The sequence below is a fragment of the Leptopilina boulardi genome, unplaced genomic scaffold (genome assembly GCF_019393585.1).
Source record: "Leptopilina boulardi isolate dan_hultmark-lab unplaced genomic scaffold, ZJU_Lbou_2.1 LbouV2_149, whole genome shotgun sequence".
Classification (NCBI taxonomy): Eukaryota; Metazoa; Arthropoda; class Insecta; order Hymenoptera; family Figitidae; genus Leptopilina; species Leptopilina boulardi.
Genome location: NW_026137695.1, coordinates 272,706 through 293,901, shown reverse-complemented (window position 1 = coordinate 293,901; position 21,196 = coordinate 272,706). Strand labels below are relative to the sequence as shown.

The window sequence follows — 21,196 nt, the reverse complement described above, 5'->3', positions numbered from 1 at the left end:
GTTCCTTCTAACTTCCATGAGGTGAAAAATGTCACAAGTTGAAATTTTAATTTTAAAAATAAAAATATCTACAAAAATGTGAAGTTCCAAAAAAAACTTTCTTTTGAACCCTGGTGTTCCGAAACCAAAAAAAATTCGAAATAATTTTTTTTTATTATTTTTTTAGTACCCTTTAAGGTCCAATAAGTAAAAAATGTCACAAGTGGGAATTTCAATTTGAAAAAATTAAAATATGGCAACGTTCACATATGACGTCACGCATTAGGGGGTAGGGGGGGTCTTGGTCAAACGTGACAAAACGTGACATGGCATTTGTGGCGTAGAAAAATACTGCGTATAAATTTTAATGAAATTTAGTTCTTAATAACAGTCGAAGTTTATGCAGTAAGTTTACAGTGACATAACCGTGTAAGCTTACAATGACCTTACCATATGTAAACTTACATAAATCGGAAATTTTAAGTTTACCTAAAGGGGTTACACCACTTTGAAATTGAAAAAAAATCAGAAAAAATTTTGTTTGCTTAAAGTACACCTTATTGGCATGGAAATGATATGATATATGTACCAGGCGTAACTGATTACAGGTAATTTTTAATTCAATTATTGTTAGTCACGACCAAACTGTTAAGAAAACTTTAACCTTTTTTTTCTCAAAACTACATTTAAAAAATTGGTGGGCACTCCAGCTGCCACAAATTTCAATCGATCCTCTTAGTTTTTTTTATTTAGTTTGTGATATAATTATCTGGCGAAATATGTACGGATTTTTTGAAATATTAATATTTAAATTTTTTAGACAACTTACTTTTTTGAAGCACTCCGCCACATCATCTGTCAGACCAAAATCACTGCTACTCAGCAATAACTTCAACCAAAAAGTCTGAGCTCCTCAAATTTTCTTGTAAATTTAATTAGGTTATTATTTCTTTGAGTAATTCAAAACCAACAGAAAAAAGGATTAATTAAATATATTTAGTGAAAATTTGATTATTTATATTATTTTTTGCTCAAGTCACTACTTTTTAAATAAATTGAACCGCTGGCGACCAAAAGGGCTTAGGCGAGGTTTTCATTGGCCCCTGGAATAGCTGGAAACTCTCTAAGCGGGATCCAAACAAAGTCAAGCCTAAGCCTTTTTGGTCGCTGGAGCTTCAATTAGTTTCGACTGCTATATTCGCATATGGCGCGTAATAGTCAAGAAGAATATTCTGAATAATCTTATCATAGTTAACATTAAAAAATAATAATATAATCAGCGTTTACTTTAATCCTCGGAGCTCACACCTCTTTTTGTGAACACGAACCACACTCCGAGTGACTGTGATACTGTATATTTTTTAAAATAGTGGTACAATAAAACAAAAATAAATTCTATATTGCAGTTTTTAAAAAACGCATTTCTTTGCCACTTAATAAAAGTGATTTTTATTTTTTAACGACATCTAGACGAAAAATAACTAAAGCATTGTATTTGGGGAGAATTGGAACGAATTACTAGAAACAAAACAATTATTTTAAGGTCACAAGAAATCTAATTGTTAAAATTTCTTAAAGAAATTTAAGGTTAACTAAAAGATAACACAAACCCTGTGTGTGCTTCAAGGGTTAATTATATATTAATTTCTGTAGTTTAACATACAAATAAATAATTATTACTTAAACAAAAAAAAATTGAAATGATAAAATTAATATAATCCTTCTTATTATATTAAGTTCTAAAATGACCGACACCAAAACCAAATTTTTCGTTTTCTTTTATAAATTATTTACAGTTTTTTTTCAAAATATAAAATCACATGCCTTGCATACATGTCTATTCATAAAAAAAATGCCAAATTCTTTTTTGCGCGATTTTTTACAAAAAAATTTTTATGCAATTATTTGCAATTTTGTATTTTTTTACGCTAATAGCACATAAAATACGTCACTATTTTAAATCTGAGCTAAAAAAATTTTTTTCCCGAAAGTTATGGCGATATTCAATTTCCCTCATATCCGACACTAAAACCAAATTTTTTGTTTTCTTTTACAAATTATTTACAGTTTTCCTTCAAAAAATAAAATCACATGCCTTACATACATGTCGATTCATAAAAAAATGTCAAATTTTTTTTTGCCCGATTTTTTACAAAAAAAAATTTTTGTAATTATTTGCAATTTTTTATTTTTTTACGCTAATAGCACATAAAATACGTCACTATTATAAATCTGAGCTAAAAAAAATTTTTTTCCAAAAAGTTATGGCGATATTCAATTTCCCTCATACCAAATTTTTCGTTTTTTTTATAAATTATTCAGTTTTCCTTCTTTCTTATTATATTAAGTTCTAAAACGACCGACACCGACCGACACCAAAACCAAATTTTTCGTTTTTTTTATAAATTGAAGAGCTCCACGGAATAACGATCTATGGCACAATTGAAAAGCTTGGTTATGAGCTTTCAAAAAATATAAAAATTTTATAAATTAATAACTGTAAGCGAATTATTGTAAGGGAGAGTCGGTAGTGGCGAGACACGTTTTGTTTTTTTGTTATAGCACTCACATTTTCAAGAACATCAAGTCTGTATATATATCCATGGACAGGTGTGACTCTATACTGCAAATTTAACTTATACAGTTACAGAACAGATATTGGAAAAAAAGTTATTGCCGATTTACGATAATGTCTCGCGACTACCGACATAAAAAATCGTCCGTAGTGGCGAGACACTATCTTAAAATCAGAGTCTTTATCGTTCAAACGTAACAAAAACAAAGGAATCAAAGAGAAAGAGTATAATAATTGATGCCTTTAAATCATAATATTGTTTTATTCAATCATAAAAATACAGGCAAATATTTTTCTGATTGTGAGCCCCTAATCCATGTCACAGTTATTAAAAACAAATAAGCTTTTCTTCCTGTTCATCTTTTTCAATTTAAACTATAGTTATGAAAAATATTGTCGACAAAACGTACAAAAATTATATCAAATTCATTAGGACATGTACAATATTATTAGATATAAAAAAGCCACTGCCGACAACAAGTGTCTCGCCAATGCAGAAACAGCATTTTTCGGTAATGACGATGTACAATCCTATGCATCGAACAATAATTCATAGTGCTCTGGAAATTTTGAAGGAAACTTAAATACTAAAGACTCAAAACATTTAACCCTTCAGAAAATTCCGGAAATTTTTATATATTATCACTTATACCGATGGGAAATAAAACTTTTAAAATATCTTGAAACTGTTATTAACAGTATAGCGATATTTCGTACATCAAAAACGTATGTATCATATGGAAAAGTTAAAGCACAATAAAACTTGACATTCAGACCAGAAGTGCCAGCACAGTCAGTTCAGCTGTCTGAAATATCCTAATGTCTCGCCACACCGGCTGTCTCGCCACTGCGGACAACGCCTTAACTAATAGAATTAATAATAATTACCAAAAGTGTAATAAATAACAATTTACATATACATACTTATTACAAATTTCATGAAAATTTACGTTTTTTGAAAGCTCCTAACCAAACTTTTCAATTGTGCCATAGATCGTTATTCCGTGGAGCTCTTCAATTATTTAGTTTTCCTTCAAAATTTAAAATCACATGCCTTACATACATGTCTATTCAAAAAAAGTGCCAAATTTTTTGTGTGCGATTTTTTGCAAAAAAAATTTTTTGCAATTTTTTATTTTTTTACGCTAATAGTACTTGTATTTAATATTAAATTATTTTCTGTCTTTTTCTATATTTTTAATTAAAAGGGTAGAAAATAAATACTATTTATCAAATTCATTTAAATAATCTGTTTTTATTATTTAAAAAAACATAAATGTATGAAAAGTAATTAATTAAGTAAAAGAACTAATTATTAAATTCATTTAGAATCTGTCTTTTTATTAGTTTAAAAAATTTACATAATTCTATAAAAATTAATTAATTAACTAAAAGTAACCTATCTAGAAAAATTAATCTTTAAGTGTTTTTTACGACATTGATTTTAGGCGCAGCCACGATTTTCCAGCGCAGCAATTTTATATTTATATTTGTTTGTAAAGCTCAGCCGATTATTCTGTGCGCAACCATTTATTTTTTCTTAAAATTTTTAAAAGGCGCAGCCGTTTTTGTTCAGCGCAGCATTGTATTTTTTTTAACTTTTGAAAGGCGCAGCCGATAATTTTTAGCGCAGCCTTTTATTTTTTATTATTCACTTGCTCCACATGAATCTACACTTAAATATTCCTTAACTTCACTATTCATTCTTTTAGGAATTTCGTTATTTAATTCAAATACATCATTATTTCGTGGAGCTAATATTACTTTTTCATGTAAGTCACCTTCATCGGAGTCTATAACATTTCCATAAATTTCAGTAATTATATCTTCATTACAAATTATTTCATTTGGTAACTTTATTGCATGATTATATTCTTCATATTTATTATTAAATTCTCCACTTCCTAGATGTAACAACCATTTGTTAAAATTTATATCAATATTTGATAATCTTAGATTTCCAGTTAATGTTAAACATTCAAAATTTAACCACAATTCACTTTTTTTAACACAGTTATTTACTGTCTGTGTCTGTGTTCTACCTCCATGTTTAACAATTGTTAATGTTTGTCTAAAATCTCCAGAAACAATCATTATTTTGTTTCCAAAATTTTTATTTTTATTACATAAATCTTTTAATAATCTATTTACTGCTTCAAAAGCATATTTTGAGGTCATCGTTATTTCATCCCAAAGTATGACACTACAATTCTTAATTTTATTGCCGTATATTGTGTTTGGTTTTATATTGCACGTTACTTCCTGATTCATTGTTAACGGTAGTTTAAATGTTGTGTGTACAGTTTTACCATTTATTAATAAATTTGCTGCTATTCCTGTCCATGCTACAGCAAGAATTTGAATTTTATTCATATTGAAGTATTCAATTAATACATTAAGTAAGTAACTTTTACCACAACCTGCAGCAGCATTAATATAAAAATTTCTATTTGCATTATTATTATCAATGGCATCTATGATAGAATCAAATATATATTTTTGATTTTTTGTTAAAGTATTTATATTATTGATCGAAAATAAGTGAAAACAGCCAATTGCAAAATTTTTGTCTCCGATTTTTAAGTTATTTACATTTTTTAATAGGTATATGCATATACTTTTACCCCCTAAAATATTTTTCAAAAATCTTATTTATTTTGGAAATGAGGAGGGGTGAAAGTTTTGGGTAATGAAATTTTCTTTTTGCTATTACTAGGAAACGAATAAAGATAATTGAGTGAACTTTGTTTTAAATTAAAGCTTAAAGTCTATATTTTCATGTCTAATCAAAGCGCTTGTTGTTTAATTTATAATTTATATATTATATATTTAATTTATATATTTAATTTATATATTTAATTTATATAAATTGAAGAATTTTCAAATCTTGGGAAATAGTCAATGGAAATCATATAGATATTGTCTTGACAAGCTTGACAGATATGTATGAAGTTGGTAACAAAAAATGAAGCTTTAGTCTTTTGTTTTTATTAATTCGATTTATAGCCTGCTAAAGTTGTATACGTTTGTTATTGAGAGTTTCGAAAAATGTATACATATATAAGAATTCATGTTCCTGATTATTTGGTTTCAATTCGGGTATAACAAATTTAATTTTTTCTTTCCTTGGATAAATTAAAGTTTAACACGACTTGCTAACAAAATGTCTTTGAAGAACTCGAAATCTTGAATCCAAATTCTTTGTCACTTTACAAACACCAGGTTTAGAAAGATGTTTTTCAAAATCGAACGGATTACAACAAGTATTTGCACGAGGCATTTTTAAATTGCAAAATTAAAAACTTTTCACATTTATTCTTACATTTTTATATACATTTTTTGAAACTCTCGATAAGAAACGTATACGTATACTTATAAAAATAGTCAATTATTTGGAAGTGCGAGCGGTGAGCTAATCTCGCGCGTCAGCGAGTTCGCCGCTGCCTGCGCGGCATTAGAAAAATATTCATAACTTTTTAAATATTGGAGGTTACTCATTTTTCTTTTTTTTAATTTATTCGTTAGAGTTTTGCGCATCAAATCAGCCTAGTCTTATTTTTGTCTGACATTGAGAACACATTCTAAATTGCAATTGTTTAAAAAAATTGTTAATAACAATTGAAAGTTTTAATTTTACAACAAGCGCTTTGATTAGACATGAAAATATAGACTTTAAGCTTTAATTTAAAACAAAGTTCACTCAATTATCTTCATTCGTTTCCGAGTAATAGCAAAAAGAAAATTTCATTACCCAAAACTTTCACCCCCCCCCCCTCATTTCCAAAATATATAATATTTTTGAAAAATATTTTAGGGGGTAAAAGTATATGCATATACCTATTAAAAAATGTAAATAACTTCAAAATCGGAGACAAAAATTTTGAAATTGGCTGTTTTCACTTATTTTCGCTCTATTAATAGGATGAATGTAAGTTACAATTTGAAAAAGACTCTTAAAAATGTATTTCATTATCTAATGTTGGTAAATTGAAACCTTGTAGAGAAAAAGTATTTATAGTTAAAATGTTATTGATTATTTGTAGAGCCCATATTTCTCCTTGTTCAGGTTGCATTTTAGGAAAATAAAAATGCATTTTATATTTATCGTAAATTCGCGGGCATTAATTGGATTATGATATACACATATGCAGGCAAAAATTTCGCATATTGCTGTTGGATATTGTATTTCACAAGATAGGATATCCTGTATTATTAAATTCTGTATTATCATTAAATTGTTTAGGATAATTTTTAGTGCACATGTTTGTATTTATGTTCATACGAGGAGAAGTTAAGTTCTGTTTGCCACATGGTCCATGAATCATAAATTGCTTTACTAAATTAAATAAACGTGGATTAGTTATTTCATCAGGTATTTCTGCTGAAATAAAGTTGTCGACATCGTCTGCTGTTCTTATTTTGTCATCTTTATGTAAATATAGTAATAAGTGAATATGCGGTAATCCTCTCTTCTGAAATTCTATTACATATGTGTAAGCAATACAAGTACCAAATATTTCTTTCACAGTAATTTCATGAAGTAATTCTTTTACTTTCTGTCTAAATACTCTTGCAACTATATCTGGCCTATTTATTACATCTTCATTTTTTTCAATATTATCAGTAATTACTTTCCATTTAGGATTACATGTCATAGTTATAGTAGGGGAGCCCACGATGTTAAATGGGGATTTACTCGAGCGTCGATGGGATGAAGATATTTTGTAGTTTAGATGATTAGGAAAATAAAAAGTTCTATAAAGTTTTCCCTTTTAGTGGTGGAGGGAGCGTCTATAAATTTTTTAAAATGCAAAAAAAACAATTACATGGAATATATATGTATGTTCATCTGACGGTTTGCCTGGTTCTGTTGGCTCTCCGGATGGATACAAAGTAGAAAAAAAATTTTTTTTTCGAGCGCGTCAGATATTTAGGGAAGATGTTAAATTAACCTTAAAAATGCTCCTATTCAAAAGACTGACGTTTCGGAAGTGACGCAAGCTCGTAGCGAATTTTTTAAAATGCAAAAAAAATCGCTATCTTGAAATACTCGAGCGTGTCAGATTTTTAAACAGATGGTTCATCTGGATGCTGCAGTCATGATAACCCTAAATCTGACGATTATTTTAAGGAATATTGTTAATCTGCCAGATGTTTTGTGATCAGCTGTAATGGTGTCATGGTGACGGAGAGCAGTGTCAGAAATCGAGATGGTGCGAGAGAGTTAGAAATAGGAAAAAAGTTGAAAGGGAAGATGAGCCACGGAATGGGGAATGCGTGTTGTACTAGAGATGCGCGCGCTAATCTCCATAGACGATTTTCATTACTTCGGCTTCTGGAAATCGTCAGATTATATTTTATTCGTGATTCTTATGTTATTTCCTTCAAATTAACAAAATTAAACCGCGCTCGGGAATGTCAAGACAACGTTTTTTTTGCAAATTTACAACCCTCCCACTCCCTTACGTTACGCTCAAATTGTCAGAGTTTTTAAATGTACACTTTTTAGTCAGTAATTAACCCACCTTCCTTTAATCTGACGCGCTTCGATATTTCCGACGATCGATTTTTTTACTAATCTGATGAGCTGTCCTAGACGCACGTCTTGATAAAAAGAGTTAATACTTGGAAGAGGTACTCAACAACATGCAAGGTACCTCTCCCTGTGTTTATCTGCCGCGTTCGAGTTAATCCTAAAAAACATATTGGGCTCCCCTACTATTATAAACAAATCAGGTTTACCATATTTTTGAACTAAACAAATTGCATCACTAAAATTTTGTTGTAATGCTCTAGGACTACCAGTAAAACTAGATGTCAATATAAACATATTACCAATTTGAACATTTTTCTTCTCTTCTTTTCTCTTCTGTAAATAATCCATTAATCCAGAGTATAATTCAGTTCTCCAAATATGCTGTTGTTTCTTTATGAAATATAATCTTGCACCTTCAATTTTTACAAAAGCATCAACAATAAATTGTTGGCTTAATTTACCTAAATTAAGAAATGGTCTAAACTCATCTGTAACACTAAGTGTAAATGAGTAAAACTGTAACGCTGTTATATTGTTTCTTTGATCTTTTGATAACAATTTCGGCATCCAACCACTTCCTCCTGCAGGATATATTAAAGGATATTGCATTGGATCTACATGTCTACTTATTGCAGGGATGGTAATTGGTTTATCAACTTTAGAATATACACAAAGATTTACAAATTTGAAAACTATATAATATTAAAAAGTAGGGTATTCGTTAGGAAAAGTGGTAAGGCCCTCACCAGTTTTCCTTGCATAGCATTTAGTAGCAATTGAAAAAAGAGAAACAATTTACAATAAATATTATAGAATAAAATCAGAATTTAAGTCAACAGACATATAAAATTTGTTTTGGTATATTAAATTAAATTTTTTTAAAAAAGTAATTGGAAAATTTTAAAAATTGAATTATTATAATTTATAATGAAATAATAATTTAAAACAAAAAATAAATATACATATGAATAAACTACAATACGTAAAGAAAAAAAATGTAAAACTTCAACCGAGCGAGCGAGGAATATATCGCTAGTTAAAATAAAATTATTGTCAGCAAACAGTAAGTAATTTAAAAAAATCAAATTTTTACTAAATATATTCATTTAATATTTTTTCTGTTGGTTTTGAATAACTGAAAAAATAAAATCGTAATAAAAAATCGTCATAAGACGTTTTGCGATTCTGCCAATGGGAGGAGATTGGTGGTGTTGCTGTCAAAAAAAATATTTCACTTGCCAAATGGCTGTCAAAATCAGTAACATAGTGCGAAATGTTATGTTAAAAAAAAATTTTTGTTGTTATTTTTGTTATTAGTGAATCTTAGCTGGTGTTTTTTTATTGTTTATTAATTATCCAAATGAAAAATGCATTCCTTTTTTGTTATTTTCGAGAAAATATCATTAAAGTTTTCGTTAAAAATATGCTCATATTTAATTTATCGTCATTAATTTTTTCATTATTTTAACTCAAAAAAGGTTTAACTGCGTATTTCTTGACAATAATCAATTATCCTAAAGGAAAAAGCATTTTTTTCTTGTTTTTAAGTAAATACTGTGGAAAATTTGAGTTCAGATATAGATGGTGCTGCCTTACCAGGACCTACACTTAAGTCTACTGTATATTTACGATGTAATGTTACAAGCCATTCGAATAAGCATGCAGTAACCTTACTGTATTGTGTTTAAAAGGTGCAATTTATTTTTATTGTACAAGGTCGCCAGAAGATCTAAGCTCGTGCCTATGTGTAATTAATAAATAGTGATATTACGAATAAGTATTACATAAATGAAAGAAGAGTGATAAAATAATTATAATTAGAATAAAATAGTTTTTTTCAAACATACATGATAACTCTGTTGGCTATCTATGTAAAAATAAAATTTACTAAAACTTACAATTAGCTATTTCTTTTACTCATAGACGGCAGAGGATCGTTCAACACTTGTCATTTTAAGCAGAAAAACTATACTAAATATCTTGATATGCTATATTTCTTAACTATTATATACATCGACAACATTTATTAACCTGAAAGTATAAATGAATTAATTCAATAAATATTATTTTAATTTAAAAAAATTTTCATCCACAACTTTATAATTTTTTAAATATATTGAGAAAATTCTTTTGCTGACAATAAGTATGAGTGTTATAATTATGAATTTTTTTTTCAGAGACAGTTTACTCTAATTTTACAAGCAAAAGACGAAAGAAGTGAAGGAGTCATCGAAGAAGCGACTTATAGTGGAATTGTTTTACCAGGGCCAAAATGGCACACCCTTAATCATCATGGAAAAAATGCAAACCTAGCATATCAAGTGAGGGTCCAGTGTGCAGACCACTATTATAATGCAACTTGTACCAAGTTTTGTCGACCCCGGAACGACATCTTTGGACATTATATGTGCGATGCAAATGGAGACAAAATTTGTATACAAGGATGGAAAGGATCTGATTGTGAAACGGGTAAGAAATATTAAAGAGAAAGTTTATATCTGATTTCCACCTAGCAAGTATAATTTAAATCTGACTAAGAAATCCTTAAGTGTCACTATTGGGTGATTTGCACATAACTGTATAATTTCAAGATCACTTTTAAAAAAAATTTGTTTTTTAATGTTAAACCTCACTTTTTCTCATCCCCGCATGGAAATGGAACCATGGGTAAAATTATAAAAACCATGAGCGAAATCGATTGCCAAGGTAAATACGATTAGACCCATGGTTTAAACCTTGGCAAAAATCTTAAAAATCATTGCTCATGTCCGTTTCCCATGGTAGGGGAATAGTGTCAGGGTTGGACACTTGTCAGGGTTGGACACTTGGCTTTTTTTAAATAAGAACACTAGCGCCACCTGTGTGCGTACGTGACGAATCTTCTAGTAGTGTAACCTAACTTTATGTGGCATTACATTTTTGGAGAATCAAAAGTAGCGTCTCCTGTGACTTCGGTGCAATCCGATGAAGCTTTAAAATTTGTAAACAATAAGTAAAGATAAACATGAAAAAATAAGAATAAAAAACATTACAAATGTTATTTTACGTTTTTACCAATAATGCGTTTCGATTTTCAAAAAGTGTCCAACCCTGACTGAAAAGTCCAACCCTGACTTGATTTTTTTTTAAATGTTTATAACTTTTTTAATTTTGGACCAATCAATTTACGGTCAACAGCAAAAGTGTTCCTCTTTTGTAGATCTTTCCACCCATATACCACAATTGACTGAATTTATCTAAACAAAATATTTATAAACAAAAAACCAAAACTGTGTCCAACCCTGACACTATTCCCCTACAATTTTCCATGGTAAATTTTTTTTTAATTTTACGGATTTTTAACCATTGCTGAAATCTTGGAAACCTTGGAAATTTTTTTTTTAATTTTACTGATTTTGGACCATTGCTAAACTTGCCAACCATGAGAAAATTGATTTTTTAAATTTACAGTTTTTGGACCATTGCTAAAGTCTTGATAACCGATGGGAAATAAAAAAAAAAATTTTTGATTTTGATAAAATCTTGCGAACCATGGAAAAATTATTTTTTTTAAATTTTACTGATTTTAGACCATTGCTAAAATGTTGCGAACCATGGCAAAATTATTTTTCTTAATTTACGGATTTTTTACCATTGTTAAAATCTTTCGAACCATGGAAAATTTTTTTTTTAATTTACGGTTTTTAAACCATTCCCAAAATCTTGAAAACCATGGGAAAAAGTTTTATAATTTTTTTGATTTTAAACCATTGCTAAAATCTTGCGAACCATGGGAAATTTTTTTCTTTTTTACGGATTTTGGAGCATGGTTAAAACCTTGCGAACCATTGGCAATTTTTTAAAATTAATTTTTCATATTTCGCATGATTTTTGCAATGGTCAAAAATCCGTAAATTAAACAAAATAATTTTCTCATGGTTCAGAAGTTTTTAGCCATTGTCCAAAATCCGTAAAAAAGAAAAAAAAATTCCCATGGTTCGCAAGATTTATGAAATGGTCAAAAATCCGTAAAATTAAAAAATTGTTTACCATGGTTCGCAAGTTTTTAGCCATTGTCCAAAATCCGTAAAAAAGAAAAAACAAATTTCCCATGGTTCGCAAGATTTATGCAATGGTCCAAAATCCGTAAAATTAAAAAATTGTTTCCCATGGTTCGCAAGTTTTTATCCATTGTCCAAAATCCGCAAAATTAAAAAATATTTTCCCATGGTTGGCAAGTTTTTAGCAATGGCCCAAAATTAGCAAAATTAAAAAATTAATTTTCCCATGGTTTTCAAGATTTTAGCAATGGTTAAAAATCCATTAAATTAAAAAAAATTTCCTATGGGAAATTGTACCATGAGAAACGGACATAAGCAATGGTTTTTGAGATTTTTGCCAAAGTTTAAACCATGGGTCTTATCGTTTTTTCCATGGCAATCGATTTCGCACTTGGTTTTTATGATTTTACCCATAGTTTCATTTCCACGCGGGTCGTTAAGGCATAATATACTTGTAATTTGACCGGTTTTACTACAGTTACACGGAGTGAAAAAACATGCTTTTACAGTATGAAGAGGCATACTGTATGAAAATTTCTCATGCGATTACAGTACGACATTCATAGTTTCTCAGTAATAAGTCCATACGCCAAACGTATGTAAGACAAACATACTACGATTGTATGAGCTTCACACTCTGTCAGTATGATTCTCATACAACTGACTATTAAGCCACGCCCTCTTTCACTTTGCATATTTCTGAATCACCTGCCCCCTTTAAATTCTTTGTTTAGTTTTTAATTATTTACATCATTTTTTATTATACTTCACAGATAAAGTTAAAATAAATATATTATGCATTCCTATTATTATTTATGAAATTATAAAAAATTATTAATTAAAAGAAAAAAATTATTTGATAAATCGATTCTTAAAATCTTTGATATAATTTGTTTAATGTCAAACAACAAAATCAATAAATGTTAAATAAATTTTTATATAGAAATACTATATTTTTCGCTGATTAAGATTTTTGAAAATTACGAAATTGAAGAATTCGACTTTATCAGCAAAGTGACATCTATTAGATGTAATTTAAACTCCTTGGTTCAGAGTTAGGCAGCAACTAAAGAGGTTCGAATCCTCAGAGATGCAGAGTGTACTCCAGTAAGCAGCTTATTTTTTCAGATCTAAATTAATTCAAAAATTGATAATTATTTGTCGACAAATTTTGATCCTTTTTTCTCTCTAAATCTGAATTAGTAAAAATGTTTACTAATTTGAATTAGTGACTCACTTTTTGCTTCTGAATTAGTAAAATTTTACTAATTATTAGTAACTTTTACTAACAATTAGTAAAATTTTACTATTTCAGAAGCAAAAAGTGAGTCACTAATTCAAATTAGTAAACATTTTTACTAATTCAGATTTAGAGAGTTGAAAATTAAACTTTTTTTCGAATATTTTTTAAATTTCGGTCCTTTTTAGGGTTCCGTACTCGGTTCGGAAACCTATTAATATCAGTTTTTTTGAAATCGTGTACCCCCCCCCCCTTAGCGGCCACACGAATTTATCTGGAGGGCTGAAATTTTGTACACATATGTATTTTCACGTGTAGATTACAGGAAAAATATCGCGAACCTGATTGGAATTGATTATCATAGCGTTGTCAAGGAAAAACCATGAATTTTTACGACCTCGATGCGAACTTATTTGGTATAAAAGCAAATGTTATAAAAATATATGTTGTATGTCAAATAAAATAAGTGATACAAAGAGGAACAATTTTGTAAAATTCAAGAAAATTGTTCCTCTTCGTATCACTCATATTATTTGTCATACAACACATATTTTTTAAACATTTGTTTTTATACCAATTAAGTTCTCTTCAAATACAGAACCCTCGATTTTAGTGCGAGTGTAACTCGCACTTGTCCGATTTTTATTTTATTTATTTATTTATTTTGAAAGATAAAAATGTGTATTTTCACTACAAAAAATTTATTAATGTCAATAAAAAATGAAATATTTCACAAATAAATAAAGTTATTGTAATCCTGAAGGTACCAACTGAAAGTTGACGTAATTCCGCATCCAACGAGACCTATATGGACTATTTTGGATTTTTTATAAACAATTGCCATGTTAGTCAATTGTTTATTAACAATTTACTAATCCAAAGTACTTCATATAGGGCTCGTTGGATGCGGAATTACATATGTCAACATTCATTTAGTAACGTCAGAATTACGATAACTTTATTTGTTTATAAAATATATCATTTTTTATTAACCTTAATTTTTAATTAATTAACTAAAAATTGTAAATATTATATAAGTAAATAAAAAAAATTTTGACATATATGTTTTCCAAATGTTTTTTTATGCTCTTTCAATAGGTACAAAAAATTTTCTAATTTTAAAATTTGACCCTTTTTTCTGAACATCAAAAATTTTTTTTGACTTTTTTTTAAGTTTGGTCTTTTTTTTAAATTTATTTTTTTTTAAGTTAAAAATGTGCATTTTTACCTCAAAAAATATTAAGATGTCCTCTTTTGTTATTTTCGAGATATTAGTTAATTAATTAATTAATGTTAATAAAAATTTATACATATATTTAATGAATGAATAAAGGTATTGTAATTCTGACATTACTAAATGAAAGTTGACAAAATTTCGCATCCAACGAGCCCTATATGAAGTACTTTGGGTTAGTGGATTGTTAATAAACAATTGGCTAACATAGAAATTGTTTATAAAAAATCCTCTAATCCAAAATAGTCCATATAGGTCTCGTTGGATGCGGAATTACGTCAGCTTTCAATTTGTACCTTCAGGATTGCAATAACTTTATTTATTTGTGAAATATTTCATTTTTTATTAACATTAATTAATTAATATCTTGAAAATAACAAAAAAGGAAAACTTAATATTTTTGGTGGTGATAATACACATTTTTAGCTTTTAAAAAATAAATAAAAAAAATAAAAAGGACCAAACTTAAAAAAAATTCGAAAAAATGTTTAATTTTCAAAAAAGGGTCAAAATTTAAATTTTTTTTGCATCATTCGAAAGAGCAGGAAAAAACCTTTTGAAAACATATAGGACAATTTTTTTCTTCTTTCTGTTTAAAAGTTACAAGTCTTTAAAAATTCACTGTTTAAATTTTTCAAAAAAATTCAACCCCCTCCCTCTCCGACAGTTTTTGAAAAAACGTAACAATACTTCGTGGTTAAATTACTTACCCCTAGGGCTAAACTATGTGCAAGATACAGCCCGATCCGATCAACTTTTTTTCACTTAGTTCGCTACAAAAATTTTACCACATATATGTATTATTTATTTAAATTTACAAACCCAGTAAACGAAAAGAACCATAAATTTTATGACTTTTTTATGGTTTTTACCATAACAATCAAATTTTCGGGTAATCTAATTTAATCTAAAACGAACCCAGTCTTTATCCCTAGAGTATTCCAAAAGTCTAGTAACTCTTCTACCACGAGGTCGCGAATCCAATCTGGGTCTAGAAAGGCATGACTCTAGCATTAATGTCTCACTGCAGCGTGAGCTGGACAGTGACATAAAATATGAATGGAAGATTCCTCTTCTGCATCACACAATCTGCACCTAGGTAAGACGTTTCTGCCTATTTCGTGCTGATGATAGTTTAGGAGGCCATGTCCTGTGAGCAGCCTGACCACTGCTCTAACTCTGATCTTGTTGAGTTTTAGAAGGGACTCGGCAAAGCCCCTGTTGAGTTTTAATACCAACAGAGTCTTGGCCTGTCTACCTACAGTAGTATCCGCCCACTCTCTCTCATGACATCTCCTAGACCATCATTCAATGGCCCCTTTCACCGCCCCTGGCATAATGCCTACCGCCGGTTCCGGGCCTACCACAGTCAACTCAGACCCTCTACGGGCTAAGACATCCGCTTCCTCATTTCCTCTGATTCCCGAGTGTCCTGGTACACAGATTAATGAGAGCTTATTTTTCAAACCTAGCTCGGCCAATACCTTCCGACATTCCCAAACTAGTTTTGACTCCATACTCGGATAATTTAAGGCGTTTAAAGCCGCCTGACTATCGACACAGATATTAATTCTCTTGACAGATGGGTATGGGAGGCAAAAATTATCTATTTTTTCAAAAATTAACTTTTTTTGTCAAATTTTTAAAAATTTCAAACTTTTGGCAAAGTCCTTTCAAAAAAGAAGAAATTTTATTTTTAAAAAAACTTAGTTTTTTTCGTAACATTTCTCTTTCAAAGTTTTAAATAAGTGTGGTAAAGTATGGGAGTATTTGACAAAAAAAACTAAGTTTTAAAAAAAAAAATTTTCTTTTTTTAAAAAGGACTTTGCCAAAAGTTTGAAATTTTTAAAAATTCGACAAAAAATCGAATTTTTGAAGAAAATTGAAAATTTTTGCTTCCCATACTTTCCCCATACTCTGGCCATTTTTTATTGTGCATACGAAAGTATGGGAAGTGATCGGAATACATACTATCCCATACTTTCATTTTTACGCGGGTAATGTTACTTTAGTGGCATTAGAGTTACAGTATACACCCGAACCTGTGCCTCTTTCCATCTTGGAACCACCCGTATACCATACTTCACCTCCAAGTGGACAGCCCTTTTCCCAGTCTTTTCTCATAGGAATAATGGTCTTAAAGCGAGGTTTGAATTTCACTCTTATGACTATTCTATCCTGTCCCATACTGATTTCTGGGATCTTCAGTAAAGAGGTCGGAAGTTTTGTGTGTGCAGAGGCTGATTTATCAAACATTCCTGTCTGATAAAATTATCGATTAGTTTCTCTAACGTCTTAAGGATGAAGGAGGTTAAACTGATCGGTCTGAAGTCTTTGGCTGCTGTATAACCAGCACGCCCAGCCTTCGGAATAAACACTACCCTAGTCATTTTCCATGCCTTAGGAGTGTAGCCTAGAGCTATACTATCTCTTATGATTTAAACCAAGGGTAAACGAACATACCGCAGTCTCTTTGTAAGAGAACCGGGTATATGCCGTCTCCCCCTGGTGCCTTGAATGGCTTAACCAAGCCTTAAGCCCAATCAATCTTTTCCAGAGTCACAATCTCGGATGCAAGATTCCAATGTTCTCGTCCAGGACGAGATTGACGTGGATTCCGATCCCTATTGCTCTGCTCTGAGTCTCTGAAGTCTGGGAAATTAATTCCCACAAGATGCCTTAGACACTCACATCAGCTCTGTCACGGGCGAAACGTCCGTTAGGTTGCTTTATTAAAGATAGCTTAGTTGTAGCATCTCTAGTCCGAATTTTATGAAGTCTAGATGCTTATGGTATATTCTCAATACCTTCGCAAAAACTCCTCCTCCGTCGCTTCCCTACTCGGGCCTTGTCCACTACTCTCTGGGTCCGTTCTGTGCTTACTCACTTGAAGAGTGATCTGCCCAAGACCGAGACACAGTTTGTAGTGGATAGGCTTGAGCACACCCAGCTGAGTCTCTGGCACATCTACCGCGAGAGTCCCTGCCTCCTTCTCTTCTCCTGCTGCGTCTGAGTCTTGTCGGCGCGGACGCTTTTTCGTGCCCTGACCAACAGACCCAACTTTATTATTGGCAGGCACAGAAGTCGAGGAAGAAGCAGGTTTATAGCCTTGCCGGTTCTGCTCCATAAGCCTCTTTAGCCTCCTTCTTGCACTGCCACTGAGCACATGAACAGTGGAACCTTGGGATGGTCCCGAACTGTTCTGTATCAGAGCCTCAGAACTTAATGGTTCCGTTTCAGGTCCCATTTCATTCTGAGGCGAAATTGCCGTGGTTGAAGGTGATCTTTCTTCCTGCGGCAATATCGCCTGCCTTGAATCCCGACTCTCCGAAGAGTGTTCGGTATTCTCAGGCGAAACTTTTTCGTTTTTATTGTCTGTAGTCTCCATTTAGATCATAACGTGATTGATAGGTTTTTGTTCAAGAAATATTCAACGAAATGATTGTCGATTGGTATGCTCGGAAATATCTGCTCGTTTCATTTTTTGATGATGAAGAAACGCAAGTACTTTTCCAATACACTAGAACTCCCGAAGGTGGCACTCGCAGATTCTTGTGTGCTACCTTCAAAATTCGACCTTCAAACCGCTGTAGAGGTCAAACACTGTAAACAGTAAGTGCAGTATAGGGTACGAAAATGATGGGGCGTTAGAACAAAATTTATACATATACAGTTTTTATATAAAATTTATATTTTATATTATATATATTGATACATTTTGTTATTAAAAAGTGGTTTAAAATTTAAAAGAATTTTTATTTGTAGAACAATTAATTTTTACAATGCAATTTAATTTTTAAATAATTGAATTTGGAAAAAATAATGTTTCTAATTTTAATGATTAATATAAATATGAGTCGTATATATAATTTATAACTCTTTGATTTATGTTCAAATTAAATTTAATGAAATTAACATTATACATTAAATGTATTAAATATAAATACAGTTTTTAAAAAATCATTTTTGTTTTTAGGGTTCCGTACTCGGTTCGGAACCCTATTAATATCGGTTTTTTTGAAATCGTGTACCCCCCCCCTAGCGGCCACATAAATTTATCTGGAGGGCTGAAAATTAGTACACATATGTATTTTCGCGTGTAGATTACAGGAAAATTATAGCGAACTTGATTGGAATTGATTAACATAGCGTTGTCAAGGAAAAACCATGAATTTTTACGAAAAATGCCTAAAAATGACTATGTACCCCCCCCCTAGCGGCCACATCTTTTGACATAAAGAGCTCAAATTTGACACACTTACGTATTTTTACGTGAAAATTACAGGAAAATTATAGCGAACTTGATTCGGATCAATTTACATAGCGTTGTCAAGGAAAAATCAAAAATTTCGAAAAAAATAATTTATTCTCCCTAGCGCACACAATATTCAACCCAGACAGATCATATTTAGTATACAAATGTATTTTTACGGGAAAAGTACAGGGGAAAAAAAGCGGTCACGATTAGAGTTGATGATTAACTTTTTATCAAGTTTTTCAAGAAAAAATGACAATTTTAGGAAAAAAATGTATTTTTCCACCAAAAACGAACAAAATTTTATTTAAAGGAAATTAAATTTATATATTTTAACGTATTTTTACGTGTAGATTACAAAAAAAATATAGCGAGCATGATTGGAGTTGATTATCATAGCGTTGTCAAGGAAAAACCATGAATTTTTACGAAAAATACCTAAAAATGAGTATGTACCCCCCCCCTAGCGGCCACATCTTTTGACATAAAGAGCTCAAATTTGACACACTTACGTATTTTTACGTGAAAATTACAGGAAAATTATAGCGAACTTGATTCGGATTAATTTACATAGCGTTGTCAAGGAAAAATCAAAAATTTCGAAAAAAATGATTTATTCTCCCTAGCGCACACAATATTCAATCCAGACTGTTCATACTTGCTGTAAAACTCAATTTTTGCGTGAAAAATACAGGGAAAAAATGTAAGCGCGATTGGAGTTGATGATCAATTTTTATCAAATTTTTGAAGAAAAATGATAAATTTCAGAAAAAAATGTATTTTTCCGCAAAAAACGAAAAAAGTTTTTCTACAGTGATTCAAATTTATATATTTTGACGTATTTTTACGTGTAGATTACAAAAAAAATATAGCGAGGATGATTGGAGTTGATTTTTCTGGAATTAATAAACAAATTTTATTTTTTAGATGACTTTCGATTTTTCCTTGACAAGCGGCTACTAGCCTTATATCAATATCTTAAGTTTTATCTCTTTTTGACTTAGAAAGATAAAATTTAATATTCAATATATTTTTAAAATGTAAATACAATAAAAATATTGCGAGTTGAAATAAAATTATGTTTCTTATATTTTTTTAGTAAAATATTTTTTAAAAAATAAAATCGGACAAGTGCGAGTTACACTCGCACTGAAATCGAGGGTTCCGTACTCGAAGCGAACTTATTTGGTATAAAAACAAATGTTTAAAAAATATGTGTTGTATGACAACTAATATAAGTGATACGAAGAGGAACAATTTTCTTGAATTTTACAAAATTGTTCCTTTTTGTATCACTTATATTAGTTGTCATACAACACATATTTTTTAAACATTTGTTTTTATACCAAATAAGTTCGCTTCGAGTACGGAACCCTCGATTTCAGTGCGAGTGTAACTCGCACTTGTCCGATTTTTTATTATTCAAATAGATAATTTTTTAATAAATGTTTCTTGAAAATTTGCAATACTTTTTAATTAAAGATTATTTATATATAAATATATATATATATATGAGAGATTCTTTTTCAATCGCCCCAGCCCAAAAAGTCAATGTTCTGGGATTGGCTTCATACTTTGGTAAATTGTTGTCCTATATGATAGTAATAAATCCCTAAAATATAAATTAATTAAAAAAATATTTGTAGAAAGTAGAGGGGGTTGAAGTTTTGACGTTAAGGGTAACATTGTCATTTTCAAATCCGTTTAACTATGACAAAAGTTAATGGATTTTAATTTATCTATAATGAATTTTATTGCATTTTTCACGTACTTTTCAAAAATGTATATGAAATTTAAAAAAAAAAATTTTTAACCCCTTTTTTGTCAAAATCAACCCTTATTTTTCGATTTTCACCCCTTCAGGTATTTTTTTTTTTTTTTTTTTTATTTTCATTGGAAAGCTGAGGTTTTTTCCGATGAGCTATGTAAATATGAAAATGGGACAACAATAATTTTGTGAGTAACAGAATATTAAAGTAGGCGGTGCCGATAAGGGGTGTACCTGGAGATCATCTTTGAGGATTTAGATAGGCACCGCCTAATTTAATATTATGTTTCTCACAAAATTATTGTTGTCCCATTTTCATATTTACATAACTCATGGGAAAAAACCTCAGCTTTCCAATGAAAATAAAAAAAAAAACAAAAAAAAATTCCCGAAGGGGTGAAAATCGAAAAATAAGGGTTGATTTTGAAAAAAAAAGGGGTCAAAAATTTTTTTTTTTTAATTTTGTATACATTTTTGAAAAGTACGTGAAAAATGCAATAAAATTCATTATAGATAAATTAAAATCCATTAACTTTTGTCATAGTTATACAGATTTGAAAATGACAATG

General features: G+C 30.1%; 1 protein-coding gene across 1 annotated transcript in view; it reads left to right on the top strand.

The window, feature by feature from the left end:
- Positions 1-21,196, top strand: part of LOC127291624 (protein jagged-1-like) — a 436,579-nt gene that overhangs the window by 292,435 nt on the left and 122,948 nt on the right. Inside the window, exon 3 of the mRNA XM_051320822.1 lies at positions 10,268-10,559. Coding sequence (XP_051176779.1) covers positions 10,268-10,559 — 292 coding nt within the window. The remainder of the gene's footprint in view (positions 1-10,267; positions 10,560-21,196) is intronic.